At 44.4% G+C, this 23,888-nt stretch overlaps 2 protein-coding genes across 2 annotated transcripts; one reads left to right on the top strand and one right to left on the bottom strand.

Annotated features, from left to right (window-relative positions):
- Positions 1-3,031: 3,031 nt before the first annotated feature.
- Positions 3,032-4,363, top strand: LOC125512427. Its single transcript, XM_048677521.1, has one exon. The coding sequence runs from the start codon at positions 3,077-3,079 to the stop codon at positions 4,361-4,363; it is 1,287 nt and encodes a 428-aa protein (XP_048533478.1). The 5' UTR covers positions 3,032-3,076.
- Positions 4,364-5,531: 1,168 nt separating this feature from the next.
- On the bottom strand, positions 5,532-8,198 carry LOC125515339 (probable serine/threonine-protein kinase PIX13). The gene is made up of 6 exons (XM_048680792.1): positions 7,928-8,198; positions 7,180-7,490; positions 6,921-7,083; positions 6,579-6,715; positions 6,378-6,498; positions 5,532-6,124 (listed from the first exon to the last, which is right to left on the bottom strand). The coding sequence occupies exons 1-6, from the start codon at positions 8,025-8,027 to the stop codon at positions 5,829-5,831; spliced, it is 1,128 nt and encodes a 375-aa protein (XP_048536749.1). The 5' UTR covers positions 8,028-8,198; the 3' UTR covers positions 5,532-5,828.
- Between the last annotated feature and the right edge of the window lie 15,690 nt (positions 8,199-23,888).

The following is a 23,888-nucleotide window of genomic DNA, read 5'->3' as shown; positions in this document are numbered from 1 at the left end:
ACTGCAGTTGCCATAGCAAAGAATCACAGTTGCCATGTGTGTTTACCTAGTTGCCACGTTCGCGTAACTGTAATTGCCATCTACAACGTAGGAGTGTCGTGTGGGCGAAAAGTAGTTCGTCCACACGCGCATGCATAGACTAGATGGTGACTGTGTGGGCAGAAACTAGTTCGCCTACACAACGCAGCTGGCAAACAGTATGGCGCGGTCGTGTGAGCAAACTCTCCAACGCCCACACATCAAGCCCGTCCCTACGTGGCATGCAAATTTTGCCTCAACATGTCAAGATTCGTGCAAACTGCACTGGACGATGATCCACGCGTGTGAGCAAGTTACAAAACTGTCGTGTGGGTGGGCGTTAGTGTTTTTTCATTTTTTATGAATCGAAATGAAAAAATAGAAGCAAAACGCGCGCACAATTAAACATAGTCAGCATTAAAAACACCGGTCAACCCTGGTTAAAGTTCACTTAAACTTAATTAAACAAAAATTAATACTTAAAAAACGCCACCTTGCCCTGATCGAGCAAGCTGCCCTATGAGTCCTCGTCCGGACCGGTGAGGCCGACGAAGTACGAATTCTTTTTTTCTTCAAAGAGCTAAGAAAAACCGTTGAACAACCAAAAATTATAAAAAACAAAAACAAAACCATCTAAAAAGCTGAAAACACATGCGAGAAAATTAAAAAACAAAATCTAAAGAAAGCGCCCAGCGCACGATATGTGACGACGGCGGAAAACTCGCCAAGTTGTTCACTTTCAAACCACTCCAAGTGATCATTAGGAGGCTCCAAAAAGAGCACTCCTCAACTAATTGTTCTCCGGTTTAGTTTGGTTTGGGTTTTCGTAAAAGAAAGTTGGTTATGGCTGGGTGTGGGCCTAGATGGTGTGGTCGCTGACAGTTACGAATGGTGGTTTAGAACCGGTTCTTGGTATGGACGTACGCACGCGACGCGACGTGGCTAGACACACACGTACATACACAACACAAAGAGGCTGGACACATACGTATATACACAACGCAAAGAGGCTGGACACATACGTATAAGCTACTAGCTAGCTTGGTTGTTTTTTCGGTTAGCTTTGCAGATACAACAGATTGATTTGGTTTCAACCCAAAACTAAGAACTAGGTTAAATCCATAAGCGGACAGAGTAGTTTGGTTTTGATTGAGATGGACAGATCGTACGACTTGGTTTGGTTTTAGTTCTGCGCAATAATTGAAGGTGTGATTTAGTTTTGGTTCAAATTCCCCAAATCGCTAATTGAGGAGTACTCTTTTCAAAAATCATTTTCACCTTCCAGGTTGCAACAAGTGGTACGCAACATGGGCACCACTTGTTGCAACTTAGAAGTTTTTCCTTTTTTTTAATTTATTTATTCGAAACGATTTATCTCTTAAACCGTGCGTCCAAATCTCGAACCATTTTCATCGTTAGATTTTTCGCTTTGAGATCTTCAAAACTTGATCCCATGTTGGTAGGTATTGATGAACTTTTTTTTATAAAAATTAACAAAAAAAGGAACGAAAAAACCATGCCTCTTGCAGAAGAAAAACCGTGCCTCTCGCAAAAGAAAAAAAACTCATTTTCCCGTTTTTAAGAAGCACGATCGTGCCTCTCGTGGAAGAAAAAAAAAGCATTTATTTTTCATTTCCGAAAGGCACGGTCGTGCCTCTCACGGAAAAAAATAGAGAAACACATTTTCTTCCGTTTCACAGAACCACGACCGTGCCTCTTGCGGAAACAAAACTGTGCCTCTCGTGAAAAAAAAGAAAACATATATTTTTTTATTTCCGAGAGGCATGGCCGCGCCTCTTGCGGAAAAAAATAGAGAAAACACATATTTTTTTGTTTTCGTTTTCAAAAACAATTTGATCCAACAGCTAAGTAAGACTGGTGAAAAATTGAAAAAACCATAAAAAAAACTATCAAAAAACCAAAAATACGTGTGGAAAAACAAAAATAAAAATAAATTCCAGAGGAAACGTCCAAAGCGCGACATGTGGAGGCGGCTGGAAGCGCGCCAAGTGGCACGCTCTCCGTCCATCCCAAGTGACCCTTGGGGAGGCTAGGAACGAGCGCTCTTTAGTTAGTTTCTCTCTTAAACACGTTTTTTTTCATTTCCGAGAGGCACAACGGTGCCTCTCACGGAAGGAAAAAATATGTTTTTTTTGTCTCCAAGAGGCACGGCCGTGCCTCTCGCGGAAGCAAAACCAGGCCTCTCATGAAAGACAAAAAAAGAAAATGAATTTTTTATTTCCGAGAGGCACGGTTGTTCCTCTCATGGAAGCAAAACCATGCTTCTCGCAGAAGTAAAATCGTGCCTTCCGCAGAAAAAAAAAGAACACGTTTTTTTGTTTCGAGAGGCATGACCATGCCTCTCGTGAAAAGGAAAAATACGTGTTTTTTCATGTAAAAAAGTTATTTTTTCAAAAAAAAGTTTTAGTCAAAAGCTAAGGAAGATCAGTGAAAAACCGAAAAAAATCGAGAAAAACCATTTAAAAAGTCAAAAAGGCATGCGAAAAAATAAAAATAAAAGACAAAATCCGGAGGAAGCTTCCAGAGCGGGACACATGGAGGTGGCTGAGAACGCGACACGTGGCGGTGGCTGAGAGCGTGCCAAGTAGCACGCTCTCAGTCCGTCCCAAGTGACCCTTGGGGAGACTGGAAACGGGCACTCTTTAGTTAGTTGCTCTCTCAAACTCCACATTGATTACTTATGGTTTAGGTTTGGTTAATTTTTTTTTTGTTTGGCTGAGTTGTATGACCATTGCCAACCGGCGTACGATGGAGTGAAGAGAAAAAAACAAAAGGAAAAAGCCCAAAACCGCGTCTGTGGGGAAGAGCCGACCGAAGCCCAAACCCGCGTCTTTGCGATGGGCCCACCGAAACCCAAACCCGCGTCTTCGACCCTCCCAAAGCCGCCTTCTCCTTCCCGCCAGATTTCAAGTAGAAAAGGCGGCAGAGCGCGCGCGTCTTGTTCCACCCTCCCCTTCCGATTCCCAAATCCCAAACCCGCCCCCCGCGCCTCCCCAAACCCTAGCTCGCTCCCCGCCGGCCGTCACCTCCATGTCCCATGGCGCCCTCCTCCGACCTTCCCCCGGGTTGCAGGTTCAACCCACACGATGCCGACCTCATCTCCGCCTACCTCCGCCCCATGATCGCGGGCGAGCGCCTCCCTGAACCAGCCGCCAGCTTCCTGCACTCGGCCGACGTCTACGCCGCCGATCCGGCCACGCTCGTCGACGGGCACCTGCCCGCGGTCCTGGTGTCGCCCAAGACCGGCGACGAGAGGCGCTACTGGTACTTCTTCGGCTCCGCCAAGGCCAGGTCCGGGCGCGACAGGCGCAGGTCCCGAGTCGTCGGCGAGGGCAAGGGCCAGTGGCACTCCGAGAAGGGCAGGAAGGTTGTTTCCGACGAGCAGGGACGAAACATCGGAGGATACAAGCAGGAGTTCACCTATAAGCCCACCAACGCCGACGGATCTGGAACGGAGGTCTGGCTCATGGTTGAGTTCGGTGTGGATCAAGAAGATGATGAGACCGGCAAATCCATCCCCACTCTTTGCAAGATCTATCGAAGCCCGCGTAAGCCCAGATCATCTACCCCGATTTCGTCGACATCATCAACACGGATGAGGAAGAGGAAGGCTGGAGATACGCCATTGCCAGCACCATCTCCTGTGAGGCGGCGACTGCTTGTTTCCCCTGCGGCACCAATTTTGCCGCCGCCCGTACAGACACAGCCAGACTTGAAGCTTCTTCAAGATCTCATGTCCGGCCTCACACCCGACCATGTCCTGGGCGACTTGTTGACGCCTGTCCCTGAATCAAATGCCAATTGCAGCTTCTACATGGCCGACCATGCCGGTTCTGCAGTGAGCAGCTACTGCGACACTGTCCTGGACGAAGGTGGTGCACGCATGCCTTTTCCTCACAATTCTGATCAAGTCCTTCTGGGTGACCTGTTCATGCCTGTCCCTGAATCAGAGATCAATTACAGCTTCTCCATGTCCGACCATACCGGTTCCACGGTGAGCGTGAGCACCTATCCCTATGACAACATGGTCCTCCATGGCGCTTCAGTCACGCCCTTCTCTGAGATTTCTGATCAAGCCGACTTCTTCATGCCAGTCTTCGAACCACAACAACCCGTTATTGAGTCGCAGGGCCATAGTACAATGCTAAATTGCAGCTTCCTGCCGTGTGCCACAAATGCTGGCATTTCTGGTTCTTGGACAAGAGGCGACACCACGGACGATGAAGTGGCCTCGATCAATTGGTATGGTTCTGCTCCAAGCTCACCGGTGACTCTAACCGAGTGGATGATGCAATCAGCATTTGCCAGCACATATCAGTTCTGAAGCTGACCAGCTTGTACTGTCTTTTTCTGTTAGGCTAAGGATAGGATACATGTTTTTGTTGCCTGTACCAAGGTTCAAGACCTGGATGAGTTGGCTGACCATCGATATAGTGTTGACTTACCATGATCTGGATATGTATGTCAGTATGCATTATTAAGTAGAAATGGCTAAAAGGCTGGGCTGTGTATGTCATCTTTAACTGAATTTAGATGTTCATTCGATCTGAATTTAGATGTTTTATCATTCAGCATGCGCTTTGCTTGTGATTTCTTGTGCTGTAAACTGTAATCAATCATCTGAGCTGTTGTCTGTGATCCTACAGCTTGGCTCATGCTCTTGGAATTCTTTGCCGCCTGATAATTAATGAAGGTTATTTTTTACTTTATCCTAGCCCATTAGATTAGTTGGTGAAGTACATGTATCATCTTACACTTCCTATCTGTGCAGACTGCAGACAGACAGTGGATTACTCTATCTTTCAGGCGCTGATTAATTAACTACATTACTAATCTGAGACACTACTGTTTACTGGTAGCTGGTAGTACTACTGGCTTACTCCTTGGAAACTTCTTTCTGGTAAAGATTTACTACTAGTGCACAAGTTAAATGATTCCATGTTCAACTGAATTATGACAGAGTTTAGATGGTTAACTGAATTATGACTGTGCATATACGTTATTAAGTAATGTGTAAAAGATCTGGATGTGTATCTCATCTTTAACTGAACTTAGATGTTTATTCAATCTGAATTGAGTTGATGTTTTATTCAGCATGTACATTATCAACTCAATAATGATGTTTATTCAATCATCATTATTGAGTTGGTGTTTTATTCAGCCTGTGCTATGTAAACTGTAATCGTCTCTAGCTGTAGCTGTTGTCTTTTATCTTACAGCTGACTCGTGCACTTGGAATCCTTTGCCGTATGATAATTAATTATTGAAGCTATTATGTGTAGTTTGGATCTTAATTAGAGCGCCAGCGCTTCTAACAGCTGGTGAAATTTAGCCGCAATCGAACTCATGGAAAAGGAAAACAATAAATCTACTACTCATACAGTTTAACACTGTTCTAGCTTACTCCTTAAGTACGTAGACCTGACTCTTCAGATTGGATCCCCTTTCAGCAAGTAATTCAGCATCGCCTCCAACCTCCATCGACCGGCAAGTTGTGTCACTCAATGATTTCCCAAATTTGTGGAGCTTCCATTGATCAATTCTTCCATTACACTACTGCTATGACATGGAAATCTAGTTCCATGTCCAACAAAAATAAAATAAAATACAGGTGCGACAAGCACACAACCCGAAATGCAGGAACCGACAAGCACAGAATCATCTTTCAAGCCAGGAACCGATCATGTTTGCATGGCCATCCCAACAGAAACTCATTCAACATGCTTATAAATGTATACAATAAAACAAAAGCAACATCATAGATGAAGATACCCGCAGCCCTTCATTGCCTAGATCTGCTCGAGCGCCTCGAGAACCACCTTAATCGAGGGCCTGCAACTAGGATCCCTGTCAAGGCAGCTCAGCGCCACATGCACCACCTGTAGGGCTTGTTTCGAGTTGAACTGCCCCTTGAGCCGGGGGTCCATAAGACGAGCGACTTTTCTTCGGTCAACCAAGGGCTTTGCCCAGTCAATGATGCTCATTTGCCCCTTTGGGCGGTTGGGATCCCTCGCTCGCTGACCGGACAACATCTCCAGCATCATAACCCCGAAACTGTAAACGTCACTCATCTCATACAGAAGGCCTGGACATGGTTCAGAGCATGAAGTGAGAACGACCATCAATCAACTCCTAAAAAAAACTACCATATCTAGCAACTTGTAGATTCTAAATTTTGAAAGATTGAATGGTGCTAGAAATTGAACATTCAGTACATGGAGCAATTTATTATGAAAAATTATCCACTTGAGAAAGCTCAATTTTCATGAATGACCACAAACCTATTTGATGCAGAACTCTAAATTTGTAAAGATGTGATGAGTGAGAAGGGCACATACCAGTTATTACATATTCCGGAGCTGCATACCCGTGGGTACGCGTGGGCATGATAGTCATACGCGAGTTGCCGGTTGACCCAAGCTTAGCAAGCCCATAATCAGAGAGCTTCGCGTTATAGTCCTGCCAGCAAAACACGGCCAGATTTTGATCTTGATAAACAGACAACAGATAAAACATGCATTGTAGGGTAGAAAGAATACTGCATCTAGAAGAATCCTGGAAGCCTTGAAGTCACGGTACATAGCTTTCTTCTCTGATGCATGCAAGAATGCAAGTCCTCGTGCTGCACCGATGGCGATCTTAAGCCTTATTTCCCATGATAGTGGAGCACATCCTCCTGAAAAGTATTTCAATCGCCTCAGGTTCCATTGTCAGTACATTTCAGCCAATTGGGTTTTTCAAGAATTGCAATCACTTCCCGAATCAGTATCACAGAGACGAAGTAAAAGCACAGCGAGCACAAGCAAGGCCATGAACAATTTTCTGCAAGTAAAATTGCCTAGAGTATAGGATGAAACAAATGGTCGTCAGTAACGGCTCACCTCTGAAGAATAGATGGCGTTCTAAGCTTCCTTGGGTGATGAACTCGTACACAAGAAATAGTTCCATGCCCTCCCAGCAGTAGCCCAGTAGCTTGACAAGGTTTGGATGAGAGAACCTTCCCAAAAGTTTTATGTCCGATTGCAAGTGGACAGTCAGAAATTTCTGTTACGCATAGTTGCAGCAACATTTAGAGGTGATGACGCTGTTGGAATTTCAGAATTCAAGGTTTACTTAATCAGTATAAGGGCCAGATTTTACCTGCCATTCCTCCTTTCCATGCATAATAGCAACAGCCATGCGAGGGCCACTCGTTGTCGGGTTCATCGTCTTCTCATCGACCCACCCTTTGTACACCCACCCAAATCCCCCGAACCCAATGAGACCATCTGGCCTGAATTTCCTGGTAGCTGTCTGGATCTCAAGGAATGTGAATTTCCGGAGGTTCGGTGTCTCCAGTATTTGGCCTTCGAGGAAAGACCCCTGTTTGGTTCCACCGTTTGAACCGTCGCTGCCGACAGAGGCCATGACGCTGGTGGCGGCACTGCTGCTTGCCTTGGAGTTCATTGTCCCTGTTATACAATTAGCACGCATTAACATACTAAATTTAATCATCACTTTTTTTGAAGAATAGATTTATTTTTGAAGAATATCATAGCAGAACATAGAGTTCAACTGAAGTTGGTGCCTATCTTTTCCCCCCTTAGTAGAAAACAGTTAGGATGGCATGAGCAATATATGGTTGCAGTTCGTCACACAGTTATATATGGTTGCTGCAGCCTTTATGATTTGTGGAATGGAGAAATCTACTGATTTTTCCTGAGAAAATACTTTTTCATAAAGTGGGACAGAGTAGCTCGAGACCAAAATTCTGTAGATGTCTATGAAAGAAAACTAAGGAGGCATTAATCTTAGAGAGCAATGGTTGTATGATACTAATTCAGTTAATTCCCATCCCTGATCTCTACTCACTGCTGCTACGAAGAACAGAGGAAATCTCCGAGCTCACCTGAATTATGTTCTTGGAGAACAGATTCGTCATCTGGGCTAGACGGCCGGTAATCCGCCGCCACATGAGCCTTTCCCGGGTCACCGCAGATGTTCGCCATCTCCCTCTCCTCTCTCTCTCTCTCTCTCCAGTGTCAAGGAGAAACATGTAATGGAGCGGAGGAAGAGGAACAAGACGAGAGTTAGTTGGGGGCTTGATAAGTAAGCAGAGAAGCCAAGCTACAAACTGAAGAAAGTCTCCGGTGGCTTTGTTGATTCTCCACCGAGTGGGCTGGGGCCTGCCCCGCACTGCACTTCAGCTTTTCCTTTAAATCAAACCGCGTGTCCTACTTTCCGCTTTACATTACCACCTTTTTAAATGGAGAACTTTTCATCCTATTATTATTTATTTAGGTACATCTTCTCCTAGTTGCAGCTACATATAACAAAGATGAATAAAAGCTCAAGGTCTGTTCTCCACATGGGTTAAACCCGAATTATCAATCAAAGAGATGGATGGTATTTGCTGTCCTTGCATGTCCTTTTCCCTCTTTTTCTGAAAGCAGAAAGGGAAGGGCATGCATGGAATCTTTTTTTTGGGGGGGGGGGGGGGGGGGGTGTTAGTACAGAACAGTTATTGACGGTGCTAGAATGTGTTAAAGAATTGTGTTCTAACTTGTTGATTTCTCTCAAGAGTGCCAAACTTAGGTACGCGCTTTCATTTGGTCCTTGGTCCAGTTTACACTAATCTAAAGCCGTGTTGACTGGAGACCATGACTTATATCAATTCTCCCATATATGTGTTCACACGACGCATATATCCATACATAAAAGAAGCTAGATGTTGTTATGGACTTTGTGCTTACATAAGCAACAACTTTTTATTCGCAAAATAAAATAAGCAACAACTTTTTATTCGCAAAATAAAATAAGCAACAACTTTTTATTCGCAAAATAAAATAAGCAACAACTTTTGACATAAGTAACCAGGCATCTTCTGTTTGTAAGATACCACGAGAGGACATCAACAAAACTCTCGGCTCAAACACTTTAGATTCTATACATAAAATCTATTAGTTTCTGTTGTCTTAATCAGTTCAATTAAACACGCGCGCTTTGGCTGTAGGCCACGTATATGGCTGCTCTTGCTGGGGCTGGCGTACCATGGCGTTAAAATGTGGACTGGCCGTTGAAGTGATGGAGCATGTTTCACCTTTTTTTTTCAAAAGCAAAATAACGGAATCAGTTTGGCAAGAATTTTATTTATATTCGAAAATAATGCCACTTTTTTGGTAAACATAATACTTTAGGGTTGCAACAAATAAGATCTTGATCTCAAAATTAGAACACCTTTTGTGGGGAGAATTAGAGACTAACCCGAATTAGCCGCGGCCGCTAAGGTGCAGTCGTCTATGACTGCATTTGAGGTCTCCAGCTGTGAGGAGATCATCAGGGACGAAGTGCATCAGTAATGCCATAACTCGATTGATGTTGCTTGAGCTAAACAGAACACATTGAGAGAGGCGAGAGATTTTGCGCTACGTGCAATATCTGCAGCTTGTCTTTATCCTTCTGTTCAGTGAACGAAAGCAAACATGTTGTGGAACTCTTCCAATGACCGATCATGCCATCCCACAACCCAAGCGTGCACTAGGCTTTCGTACGACATTTCCTATATGACGCCCGTGGTAGGGTTAACAGTACAGGGCGCACACCCCCTTCTTTGCGCTAGGCCGGCCCACATTCCTTTTTCTGTTTTAAAGACGCAAAAACTATGTACCGTGATTCAAACAGGCGATTGCCTGGTTCAATGTTTTCTACCATAACCATCCAGCCACCTACCCTTAACATGTTTACTTATAACTTTTTCCTTCTTTTCCTCTTTCGTTTTCTTTTTTCCTTTTTTATTGGAACAGTTTTGGTCGGTTTTTTTCATTTTTCATTTTTTTGTTTCTCTTGGAATAGTTTTGTTCCTTTTTTGCTATTTTTTTCAAATATATGATTTTCTTTTAAAATTTGTGAACCTTTTCAAAATTGATGAACATTTTTTAAATTCAATGAACTTTAGTAAAATTGATGAACTTTTCTCAAAAAACATCAAATTGGATGAAAATTTTAATTTTTGTGAATTTTTTTTTCAAATTCGATGAACCTTTTCCAAATTTGATCGAAGTTTTTCAAAATCGATGAATTTTTTTGTAGTTTGTGAACTTTTTTTAAAATCCTCATGAATATTTTTGCATTCCTAAACTTTTTCCTGTGTTTTTTCAAAGTCAATGGTTGACCAGTCAACCGGTTAACCAGCTGGGCTGAGTGAGCGAATTTCATGTCCCGTTGGAGTTCCCTGCATTTCGATCAAAGATCGATAAAGTTTAGTTGAACCGGCAGTAATGTGACCCTTGGAGTGCGATAACACTATACCGGCTTTGAGAGCACCGGTAAGGAGCTCCCCCTTCGTACTCATTTGCAAAGGATATACAGACCACATTCTTTGGCTCGATCAAAACAAAAACGAGCGAAAGAAATGCTAGTACAAATTTGCTAACTACAAAACAAAAACGAGCGAAAGAAATGCTAGTAACAAAATTGCTAACTACAAAACAAAAACTTGCTAACTAAAAGAGTTGCCGTGACAGCAAAATTGGGCTGCCCCATGGCATCAAAAAACTCTGCCATGGTAGGCTTATTTCCTGACAGATTTGCATAAGCGTAGGCGCAAGGAAATTAGGCCCAACAGTAAGCAGATAGGGATATCCTCAACATGATGAAATTTTGCAAACTATGAAAACATTTGTCAATACTTCACACAAAAAAATTCAACATTGTTTCAATTTTTTCTCTTCTTTTTGATTTTACTGTTCACCCGAGCTCACATGAGCTCGGGTTGAGAAGAACACTTTTGGACACTTGCAAGTTACAAGCGGAGAGATGGAGGGAATTAAGGGGGTGTTTGTTTCCAGTGACTTTTTTGTGTAGGGACTAGAAAAAGGGGCATCTGTCTAATCTCTCTTAGAGACTTTTTTACCAAACGGGAGAGACTTTTTAGGGACTAAATTAGGCATTTGGGACTAAATGAAGAACACTCTTAAGGAGAGTCTTTTTGGGACTTTTTGGGCTTTTCCAACAATGCCCCTCCATGCACCCATTGGCCCGCCACCCCATGACGTTGTTTGATTGTTATTTTTCTATATATTAGGGGCAACATGGTCATTTAATAACCTTTAGGAAAGGACTAGGGACTTTTTAGTCTTTGGAAACAAACAAGAAGGGACTTTTTAGGGACTAGGGACTTTTTAGTTGGGACTAAAAAAAGTCCTAAAACTAGAGAACCAAACACCACCTAAATCGATGTTAGTATGTTACTATCTACACCATACCACAGTCAACGGTCTACCATATATGGATACTTTGCTCAAAAAGAATATATAATTGATACACACACCATACTTACCCGGACGAGACTTGCCTGCTCCCCGAGCGTGCGCCCATCCGTGCTCCCGCATACATGGCATGATTTGATTGAAACAAAATAAGGCCCGACCCCACCCTCTTAAAATCAGGGGGGGAGGGGGGGAGATGATTAGATTAGAAAGAAAAAAAAAGAAAAATACAGCCGTAGGATGGAGTGGGAGCACGGATGGAAGCATGGGAAGGGAGCAGACAAGCCGGATCCACTTACCCAGCCAGAATGTATACATACATGCATGCATGCCACTCATGGCTGCTACTTGCTCTTGCTTGATTTGTCGTGGCCATCGAGCATCTCCTGCCCGACCGGTACTGGTGATGTCGCCACCCAGCACTTTAAGTTTCTTAATCTATCACTACCTAGCTTAATTTACTCTCTTTGGTTGCTAATGAGCGAAACCGAATCCCCCGCAAATAAAAATGAACAAAATAGAATCTGATCTTAGTTAGCAAATCGATCAGAAGGCCGGGCTAATTGAGCTTTCTACTAATCAATCGCAGGTCGATGCATTTCTTAATCCATCACTACCTTGTATTTGCTGACGAGCAAGACAGAATATGATCTTAGCAAACCAGTTGCTCCATAAAAGACACACTTATATGCACGAATATGGACAGTTAATAATAAATAAATCAAATCCTTTATAGCCCTGAACCGACCATCAAATATTTTATTACGACCTAATTTTCTTATCATAATTTGTTTCGCATGTTGAAAGTTACAAGAGATCTCCAAACCGCCCTCCAAACATGCTAATTAGATATAAGTATATCATTAGGTACATCTATGTTTGGGCTGTTGAGAAACTTAGATTTGTGGTGGAACCATTAAAGGTGAGTGCCCCACCATCTCTCTATGGACTAAGAGCATCTTAAACAAGGGTCCTAGTCAACTCCCTTAAACCCTTTTTTGGGCACCGGAGACAAGAAAATACTGTTCCGTTGTGCCTCTACCCAGTTCCTTATTATAGCGAGGCCTCTAGAGGCCCCCAGAGACAATCTAAGAAGGGCCTGTTCCAAGCACCTACAATCAGTACGGGAGACGGGAAGAAATTTCATTCCAACCCCTCACTCTTGCCCTCATCCAACCGTGCTGTCGTCTCTCCCTCTAGCTGCTGAATCCACCATCTCCCTAACCGCTTCACCATATCACCATCTCTTTAGCCACCAATTTAGGAATAGTCCAAAGTGGCAATCTATTGCGCCTGCCAAGGCATGGGGCGAGAAATTCTGCGATGATGTCGAAGGGAGGTGGGGAGGTGGTGAGATCATGAGAAGAGGGTTCAGCACATGGAGAATGATGGTAGTAGTAGCCCAACTAGCTATGGTTATTTGTTAATAGTTTTGGTTGACCAAGCAAAACCAACTAGCTAGGGTTTCCTCGTGATGACCAAACAAGAGATGAATGGTTTATTTGCTTTTTTTCGATAAAGGAATGATTTATTTGTTGTCCATGCTTGTCATTTTCCCTCATTTTTGTTCTTAAAGCATAAAAGAAGGGTATGAGGAGAATATGTGACTAGAGTCATGCACCCATGAAATTTAGGAGGTTTGTGTACGACATTAATTGATGGTGCTAGAATGTGGCAAATAATTGTGTTTGAACTTGCCGACTTCTATCAAGTGTCAAACTTAGCTATGTGATTCCATGTGGTCCTACTTCCAACTTAGACCAACAATCTAAAACCATGCTTACATGTTAACTAGAGAACCATCTCTTATTTCTCCGAGATCTGTTCACTAAGATGATCCCTAGAAAGGGAGCCTTGTGGTGCATTAGGGCCGGGGCACCGCTGAGGGCTTCGATGAAAGTGGGAGGGTTGCGCATGTTCAGGCCCGTTTGGACAAGGCTACAACAACCAATACATGGCGGAATTTGTTTCCTTTTAACTCGGTGACCCACATGGTTTCGCCTTGCTCTAACCATGTTGCAGTGGTGTTGAAAGGTGAGCCGGAGCTTGGCCATGCTAGGACAAAGTTGAGGAGGTATGAGCTGTTTTGGGAGCAGGAAAGTTCTCTACCGGATTTTACATATAATTGTCGCTAGGCTACCCGCACATCTGGAGCACTTGCGATCGATATGGCCGCTGGGTCGTTCGATGAAATCCCTATTATACGGTTTTTACTTCATGATGCACTTTTTTAGTTCCATGAGGGACAATGGCAAGTGGGGTTGTTAGCCGTGGGGCCAGGTAACGAAGCGTTGTTTGTGTGTTTATGCGTGGGTGTAAATTTTGTTGGCGTGTGTATTGCGGATAGATAGGTCGCGGTGGGTCGTGGTGAAAACCTAGCGAGCAACGAATCCTCTCCCTACCTTGAGCCCCGTGCCCCTTGTCTTCTCCCTGGATCCTCCAGCTCCAGCGGTCGCCGTCTCGCCGCCGGCATCCTGCCTCATCACCGGCCACCCTCCTACCTCCTTCTCCCAGGTTGCCCCCACGCTCGAGGAAGAGCAGTGGCGGCGCAGCTCCTCCTCACGGAGACGGTCGCCTCCGCCTACTCATCTTCAGGTTGCTGCCACCGGCACGGCGGCCTTAGGTAAGCCCTCCTCTCTTTTTTTTCCTCTTCCCGGATACTCTCTTCCTCATTGCTCCTCCTCCTCCTATCTCCCACTAAAGCAGGGTGGAGGCGGCACACACGGGTAGGTACGCAACATGATGGTTGCACGATACACCGACATAAGAGAAACCTAGGTCGAGCCCGACTGCGTGCAGAGGATAGCTCGAGGACAACCCCCAATTCATGGAGGAGACTCTCGGTATAGGTGAGCTCTTTGGCACTTTCTTCCTACTTTCTCTAACTTCCCATGGTGAATTGTGACTGTGATCCTCTCTCTAATTCATATCTTCCTATTGTGTCCTTAGGGAGGTAGGGTTCGGATGGGGTTGATTCCTACAGTGATGGAAGCATCGGCCAGCAGCTGCACATCCCTCGACTTCTGCAACCTCGTCCATGGAGCGCCACTCCTTTTAGGTGGTGCCACTGTTCCCCATACTTTGTTTTTAGAATTTTAGGCTTGTCAGATCTGTTGTATATATGAGGCAGGACGGGAATAAGAACAATTGTAAGATGTGTGCTAATCCAAATTTCTGCTAGATTTTTCATACACGGGTTTAGGATTGTATTGAATATCTTGATGGCTGCCTCTACGTGCCATTTCAGGGACTCGTATTATGCATTATATGCAATCAATCACGTGATTGGTTTTCTAATTTGGCATACTAATGATTTTTATTTCGGGGTGTCATAGATATCGTAAGTTGTGTTTGAGCTTTGCTGCTAAACCGGCTCCATGTTTCACATAACGTGACATCAATTTTAATCAAGTGCAGCCTGATGCGGTCTACTCGAGGCACCGGGATGTCATAGATATTGTAAGTTGTGTTTGAGCTTTGCCTCTGCAGCCATCGGGATACCTTACCACCACGGCCACCATTGGTGGTCCTGGTGGAGGCCCAATGGCCCATGACTGAGATTGAGAGACAACTGACCACACCAGATCTAGGTATAATTGGCTTGATTTTCCCGCTCTTCAATATTGCCTCCAAATTCGCATGACATGTATGGAGTATAAATTACAATCTGTTCATCCTTGCTTCGAATTGTTGGTTCATGAAATTAACTTGTACCTGTACTTTTGGAGGCAGGGGTCGAGGACGTGGAAGGAGGGGGAACCGGTTTGATGAAGGAGGACACCCCAACATGTCTGGATCTGAATATGGAATAGAGTTTGATACTGGCACTGGCGAGATATCAGATTATGAACGGAACATAAGCTGAAGATTCAATGCACAGCAAGATATGTTTAACAAGCAAATAGCTGCTGAGGACCCCTTGGGCAGTCAGAATGAGGACCAAAACATACCGGGAAAGAGGATTGTGAACGACTCCAGTTCAAATACTCCTAGTGACTTAGTACCACTGGATCTGAACAGTGGTGCGATTGTACCTGTTGGTAATACATCGGTTATTGCTAACCAATTTTAGGGAGGTGAGGGTGACCCATCTATAGGTGGGGGGACACCACAAAAAAATGCAAATAAAAAAAACTCAAGAGTAGCGATGGAACAGCAGTGGACAGAAACACTACTATTGAACCGGCGGCCTCCTCGGCGGAGGACCGCCGGACGCAATGAAACTCTTAGCACTGAACTGTCGGGGTCTCGGGAATGACCTGACAGTTCGAGCTTTGCTGGACATCCATCGAAGATATCAACCCGAGGTGTTGTTTTTGTCGGAGACACATCCAGAACGCTATCCGGCAGAGTGCTTAGGGCGCCGTTTGATGATGTATCATCTTATTGTTAATCCTAGTGATGGCAGGAAAGGAGGTTTGTGTATGCTTTGGAAGCAGCAGGTGAGGGTGCCACAAATATTCTCTGATCCTAACTATATTGATGTGAAAATAGAGGATAAAGGTCATGAATGCAGGTTCACGGGTATGTATGGTGAGTTTAAATGGACTGATAAACACAAGACTTGCAGAAGAATGAGGAGTTTAAAGGTTCAACATAATTTGCCATGGTTAGTCATGGGGGATTTCAACGAGATTCTGTCTAACAATGAGAAAGAAGGAGGGAATCCAAGAGCGGTTCACTCCATGCAATCATTTCAAGAGGCGTTGAACGATTGCGAAGTAGTTGATATGGGCTATACAGGAGACACATTTACATGGTATAGAGGAAGAATAAAAGAGAGATTAGACAGATGTGTCTGTAACTTGGCATGGCAACAACTATACTCAGGTGTTGTTATTCAGAATCTAGAATATGGTCATTCTGACCATAGACCGTTAGACATGGAGTTCCATCAAGGTATTTCAACACCCTTGGGATGCAATAAATTTGAGGCGCGTTGGCTTCTGGAGGCCCAGTTTGCGGAAAAAGTCCAACATGCATGGAATGAGGCAAATATACATGCAGATGGTCCTGGGATCATGGCTAAGCTACGAGTTATGCACAGCTCTTTTCATGACTGGGATCAACGTGTCCTGAAGAAAGCCTGAGAAGCGGCTTAGGAAAGCCCAACGAGACTTAGAGAAAGTCATGAGAGATGATATGAATGATGACTCGGAGGCAAAGAGGAAGGATCTCGCTGAGCTGATCGAATTCTTGCTTGAACTGGAGGAGGTGCAGCAAATGCAACGGTCAAGGGTGACTTGACTTCGGTGTGGGGACATAAATACACAGTTTTTCCAAAGTTTTGCTGCTGCTCGACGCAAAAGAAACAAAATTTCAAGGTTGAAAAATGATGATTGGACCTGGGCCGAAGGTACAACCATGTTAAATCAGAAAATTGTTTCTTATTTTGCTGACCTATTTTCTTCTGAAGGGAATGCTACCGACCCAGCCTTCCTTGCAAAGGTGGAATAGAAAGTAAGTTCATAGATGAATGAAATGCTTACAACACCTTTTGGTCCCGATGATGTGAAAAAGGCCATTGATAGTATTGGTGATCTCAAAGCACCCGGTCCAGATGGACTGCATGCGATTTTTTATAAAAAGTTTTGGCACTTGTTTGGTGAGGAAATTATCCAGGAGGTGGTGCATGCACTTAACACTGGAATTATCCCAAAAGGGTGGAATGACACTACGGTGGTTCTTATACCAAAGGTTGAAGCACCGGAATCTATCACACAATTCCGTCCAATTAGCTTTTGTAATGTCATTTATAAAATTGTGTCAAAAATGTTGGCAAGTAGATTGAAGCGTATTCTACCGGAAATCATCTCCCAACCACAAAGTGCTTTCGTCCCTGGACGTCTCATTACTGATAATATTTTGGTTGCCTATGAATGTGTCCACAAAATAAAGAACACAAGGAACAACCAGACTGGCCTGTGTGCAGTGAAACTAGATATGCACAAGGCATATGACAAAGTTGAATAGATTTTTTTTTTTGAAAAATATGCTTTTGAAACTGGGGTTTGATGCACAGTGGGTGAGGATGATCATGAGTTGTGTATCTTCTGTGCGATATACCGTTCGATATAATTCGCAGGAGACTGATGGCTTTACCCCTACAAGGGGGATTCGCCAGGGAGACCCACTCTCACCATATTTATTTCTTTTGTGTGCTGAAGGTCTGTATAGCTTACTGCAGTATGAAGAAGAAGCTGGTGGCATTGATGAGATAAGGGTGTGCAGGATGCACCGTTAGTATCACACCTATTATTTGCTGATGACTCCCTGATTCTCATGAAGGTGGATATGTTAAATGCAGCTTGGGTGTGCAGGAATGCATCGTTAGTATCACACCTATTATTTGCTGATGACTCCCTGATTCTCATGAAGACGGATATGTTAAATGCAGCTTCCTTACAGCAGGTACTAGACACCTATTGTGCAAATTCTGGTCAAATGGTGAGTAGAACAAAATCTAGCATTTTCTCCAGCCCTAACACAAGTGTGGTGACTAAAGCTGAAATGTGCCAAGAACTACATATAGATACAGAGGCTATTTCAGATAAATATCTAGGGCTCCCTGCCTTAGTTGGTGCTGACAACAGTGACTGCTTTAATCATTTTGTTGAAAGAATCTGGGAAAGAATTGCTGGATGGATGGAAAAACAGCTCTCCTTGGGAGGTAGAGAAGTACTATTGAAGGCAGTGGCACAAGCTATTCCCGTATTCACAATGTCAGTCTTCTTGATCCCAAAGGGAATATGAAAAAAAAACACGGACATCATTGCAAGATTTTGGTGGGGAGATGATGAGGAAAAAAAATAAAATGCACTGGTATGCATGGTGGAAGATATGTGTACCGAAATCTCTAGGAGGTATGGGGTTTCGAGATTTATATTCCTTTAATCTTGCGATGCTAGCTAAATAGTGCTGGGGGCTAATCACCTGGCCAGAATCTCTTTGCGCAAAAGTGCTTCATGCAAAATATTATCCGGATGGACAACTCCTTCAGGCAAGTCCAAAAAGGGGGTCGTCTTTCAAACGTTTGAACCCACGGAATTCAAATTTTCAAACGGGGATATATATGGATAATTGGTAATGGCAATGATGTTAACATCTGGACAGATCCGTGTATTCCAGCAAGCCCGGACAGAAAGGTTGTGACTCCTCGGGGCCAAACACTCATAACTAAAGTCAGTGATCTCATTGATCCTACTTCTGGACAGTGGGACGAGGTGCTCATTGGAGAGATTTTTTGGCCGGTTGATGTGACACGGATTCTTAAAATCCCTCTGCATACCTCATCCTTTGATGAATTCATTGCTTGGCACCATTTCAGAACAGGGATCTTTTCTGTAAAATTAGCATACCAAGTTGAATGGAGACACAAATTTAGAGCAGGCTTGTTACAACCTAGCACGTAAGTAGTCAATTTGGTTTGGAGGGGACTCTGGGATCTTGCAATTCCACCGAAAGTGCACATATTTTGCTGGAGAAGCCTGCATGGTATTATACCACTGAAATCCATCCTTGTAAACCGACATATTGGGTCAGCAGGGCATTGCCCAATCTGCAAACAGGATGCCGAAGATATAAAACATCTACTGTTTTCATGTACATTGGCAATGCAACTATGGTCGAAATTGGGAATTTATAATCTGGTAACTGGCCAATCGGACAGATATATCAGGTTCTGAACTTTTGGAAACTCTCCTACAACGTCCACAGGGAGTGATGCCGGGCACTGATTTAATAAGGGTAAGAGAAACAATTGCGGTGGTATGCTGGTACCTCTGGTGGCTTCGGCGCCAGATCACTCATGAAGGAGTTGTTCACCACCTAGGACGCAGCCCTACTTCTATCCTGGCCATTACAGCAAATGCAGCGAGACTGAAAAAAGTTAGTGCGACTGAACCAGAAGCAAAATGGACAAAGCCCGAAATCAGATCGGTGAAACTGAATGTAGACGCGGCCTTTCATATTGATGAGGGAAGTGGAGCTACATCAGCAGTTATCCGTGATCATAGGGGCATTTTTTTGGTGGCACAATGTTCGTTTGTTCCATTTGCTGCAGATGCTTGTACCACAGAAGCGATGAGGGATGGGCTAGTTTTTGCCAACTCTCTTGGGTTCAACTGTGTCGAGGCCGAATCAGACTCGATGGAGGCGATTAACTTTTGCACTGGCACTACTCAATGGTGGGACTCGGCGGCGGCCGTTTATCCCGAGTCTCTAGATGCTACAAGTCTAATAGGAAAGGTCAAATTTAAGCACTGTAATAGGAAAGCTAATGGCGTTGCACATGAGCTAGCTAAGCATAGTTATTTGAATAAACTGTCCTGTTCTTGGACTGAGGACCCTCCGGTTTGGATGATCCCAGGGTTTGATTTAATAAAGCTAGCCATGATGGCCTTTCCCTCAAAAAAATAAAAATAAACTGTACCTGTACTTTTGCAATCATAATCTCCTTAAAAGGTTCCTTCCTAGGATAGTGCTTTGTATCTAGGCAGATTCAGTGAATGACATATTTGATTTATTTCAATTGTGAACCTATTCTTGGCAGAAAATGTATGCATGGAAGTTTTACTCGTGGAGAATGCATGCAGCTGCACCGTTTTGCTACCAGCAGGTGCAGCCTACTCTGCTTAGCGACGGCGGACTATCTCTCCTGCTATTGTCACTTTAAACATAAGAAATGCCACATCTTTCAGCTTAGATTTGGATTGCAGCACTAAGCCTTTGTGCTCACCCTTTGCGCATTTGATTTGTATGTGCAGTCTACAGTTATCAAACACTTGGTTGGCCATTGAAATATAAAACTGTTGAAATATGGTTGTTGAATTTATTTTTTTGATACAGGTCAGTGGGGATGGACGTATGGATTGAATGGTACTCTCCTGAACTTAAACGAAGAACTTGAGTGGAAATGTATATCCCAACTCCTTATTTTATCTTCTTCTCTTATATTCCAGTGGCATTCGTTCTATACTGAATGCACAAGCATGTCCACACTCCAGTAGCAGCAGGAGCTTTTCTTTGTACAATACATACAAAGCATGCACTAGAGTTTAAAGAACGTAGTAACCCAACTTAAAGAGGTAATCAAATTCTAAAACTCCCATGTGGACATGCTTGAGGAAAGAACACTTGAATTATTATAAGCGCCCAGATAGCATCTGGAAAGCAGCACGTTAAACAGTACTCTACTAGTGAATCAGCCAATCACAAAGCCTACTATTACATGATCTATCAATTGTCCTCTAGCATTGAGAGGATGCAAAATCGAGCCTGCTGAGTTCAATTTTAGAACTCAAAACCCATGTAGTTGCAGCACTTTCACCTTAGAAGAGAAAACAGATTAATCCCACAAGCTAACACAACACAGTATATTACTACTCCCTTGATCGACATGGGAAACAAATAACAAACTCCAGAATATTAAAACCAGAATGCAAAAACAGAATTCCAGAACAAATATGTCAATGCAATGGCAAGGATGCACCTTTAATAACTTTCTTGATTATTACTTATACATAGCAAGGTACCAGTTTGGGAAACAAACACAAGTTCTCACGCGTGCCAATCTCTGATAGACAGCAGACAGTACTGACCATAGACGTAGGAAATCATGAACAAATTTCCAACGCACCAACAGAATAACAGCAATCAAATTACCATATGATGAAAGCCCTACTCCTCGGAAGCGGGAGCGGGAAGAGCCAAAGTAGGCGCCGACGAATCCCCCGGTTCCAGCATGCCCCCCATTGCGGCGGCTCGGGATTTGAAGAACCCGAGGAGCCGATCGCCAGTCTCCTTCAAGTACATCTTGTAGACGGCGAAACGCTCCTTGCGGGAGGCCAAGGTCACGCCGGAGGCGTACTCGGAGATGGTGGCGAAGGACTCGGCCTCGATGGCCTCGGCGGCGCGCCTGGCCTCGGGCTCCGGGACGTTGCCGTAGTACATGCAGTAGAGGCTTGGCCCTACCAGCTTCTGCAGGAGTATGCGCACCTTGGAGTCGCGCGACTCCTGCGACGGCGGCCACGAACACATAGGATGCAGCGACGGGTCGAACCCAGGCGGCAGGGTAGACGCGAGGGATCTGAGGGCAGCAGAGCGATCGGCAGACCTGCGGCGGATCTGAGCGGCCTATCGGCGGCGGCAGTGCTGAGGGCAAGGCGAGAGCGAGATCGGCGGCCCGACATCGCTCGCCGGCGCCGCTCGATCGTAAGGAAGAAAGGTGGGTTCAATTCTGTGGGTGGCGGCGGCTGGGAGAAAATTTTTGGAGAGACGAGAGCCGTAGCACCTCCTATTTATTTCGTAGGCCGACGGTTGGAGAGCGCCTCCCCAGCGCAGCGCCGGTTCGGGAACGGGCGCCCACGTAGACGCGGCGGCGGCCCGTTAGACTTGGCTCCCTTTCCTCGAATTCTTGCAAAAAAATATGAAATCATGAACATTTTTTGAATTTCGCAAACGTATTTTCGAGACTCCTGAACATTTTTGGAATTCACAAAAAAAATTGCGAATTTCACCATCATCTTTTGAATTCAGATATTTTTTCAAATTTTTGAACATGTTTTCAAAATCCTTAACCTATTTCTAAAATCAAAAACATTTTTTGAATTCCGCATACATTATTTCAAGACCCATGAACAATTTTGGTATTCGCAAACCTTTTTTAGAGATTCATGAATATTTTAGGAATTCATGATCATTAGACTTGGCTCTCTTGGTTCGCTCCCTCCCTTTCCTCGTTTGCTTGATCCTTGTTTATGTTTCCTCTCGGCTATGATGTGCTGCAAATTCAGGAAGAAGGGGCCGCCATCCTGTTTTGCGATTTTGAAAAATGTTCAACTTCGTGAAGGATTTTTTACCTTTGCATTGGGCTCAACAACTTTCGTGATGGCATGGTTCGGCGACAGCGATCGGCTGCACACGAGGGGGCTCGGATGGCTCTGCCGCGCCTCAAGCTGTATCAGAAGGATACGTGCCTCCATGTCATCTTGTGAACGGAATCTGATCTAGCTCCCCTCTTTCTAGGAGGTTTGTACGCACGGCTTCAAAGTAGAGAAGTGTTGCAGGTGCGAGGAGGTAGGCATTTCGTGAAGGGTTGGCTGGATTAGATGTTTACCGTGTAATCTTAGTAGGCAACGGTTTGGATGAAAGGTTGCTTTGGACCCGCTGATTATAGCATTCTCACCTGGATGCTTTTATCTTGCGCTCTTCTGTTGTCTCGATGATGATGGAAATTGATCCTATTTTACCATCGTAAACTGAATGTTCGTGTTTTTTCACTGTTAAGGTGTTGCCTTTTGTTTTCTCATCATTTGGAGATGCTCTAGGAATGATAGGCTGTTATTTAAGGTGCAACAATCAATTGCCCCTTCCGATGGTGAGTAGCATGTAGGTTTACCCGATACGGAGCTTACTCTACAGTCATCTTCACATGTGGTTGGCAACTTGATAGGAGATTGAGGAGGTTGACCAGCTCAGCCTATGCAGTTACAAGTAACATAGGTTTTTGGTTCTAGCGACCAATTGCTTGACTGGATTGTGATTAGGCTGAGTAGAACTTGTCTAGGGCGAAATTAAACGGAGTAGGGAAAGCATCTTCGACTATTTGATTGTCGCGCCAATGATCCCACCACAAAGAAGCCATGTCTAACCTTGCACTCCGTGCTAGCATCGAAGGACCATGTAATTGCCGGGATATCTTCCCGAGTATGAAGTTTTCTAGGATTTCCTTTTGTTGCGGCCATGTGTCGCTGAGCAATAGTTTATCTACAGCCGCTAAAAGAAGAGGTACAGTTGTACTACAGGGAGAGAATTAAACTGCGTCTCAAACCCATGTACTCATGGTTACTCATGTATCCTTTATACGAGAAGGAACATAGATGACGAGAGTAGGCAAGAGCCGGTGACCAACCATCATTGCACGGCCGAGACACGCACGTCCAGGCCTTGTTGGGAAGCGAAGGGTGCTGATCTGGCAGTGGCATGACGCACTCGCGTCCATCGAAGTAGACCCTTGGGAACGCCCAGCCACCTAAGAAGCTGAAGTCGCTCGGGTCTTTCTCCAATAACATCGCAGTCTGCATGTTCCCGTCCCCCAGCAGCATCTCGTTCTAGTTCTTGACCCCCCAGAACATCCCTGTGTCATTCGCAAACCACACATTTCTTACCCACTCTTACTTCTTAGTACTTCCTTCGTTCTAAAATAAGTGACTCAACTTTGTACTAACTTTAGTATAAAGTTAGTATAAAGCCAAGTCACTTATTTTAGGACGGAGGGAGTATTATACAGATTGTGTAGGGTCGGGGGCTATGCCCCCCCCGGCCCTATTGAAGCTCAGCCACTGATGTGCTTACTAGTTACTAATGGTGTCGTACTAGACGAGATCTCGTGTTCTTACTAGTTACTAATTGTGTCGTACTAGACGAGGGCAGGTAGTTGAAGCTGAAGAGCTGTGTCAAGCTCCGGAGGTTGGGGTGCCGCACAACGAGATTCCAGTCACTGTAGTTGCTAGCTATGTTGTAGTTCGTGACTATCGCCTTCACCTTCGAATACCCTCGGTAGCTCTACCTCATGTGCCAGCGTACCCGGATCGGGCACATGTG

The sequence above is a fragment of the Triticum urartu genome, chromosome 6 (genome assembly GCF_003073215.2).
Source record: "Triticum urartu cultivar G1812 chromosome 6, Tu2.1, whole genome shotgun sequence".
Taxonomy (NCBI): domain Eukaryota; kingdom Viridiplantae; phylum Streptophyta; class Magnoliopsida; order Poales; family Poaceae; genus Triticum; species Triticum urartu.
The sequence above is the reverse complement of the archived record's forward strand: the minus strand, read 5'-3'. Positions and strand labels throughout refer to the sequence as shown.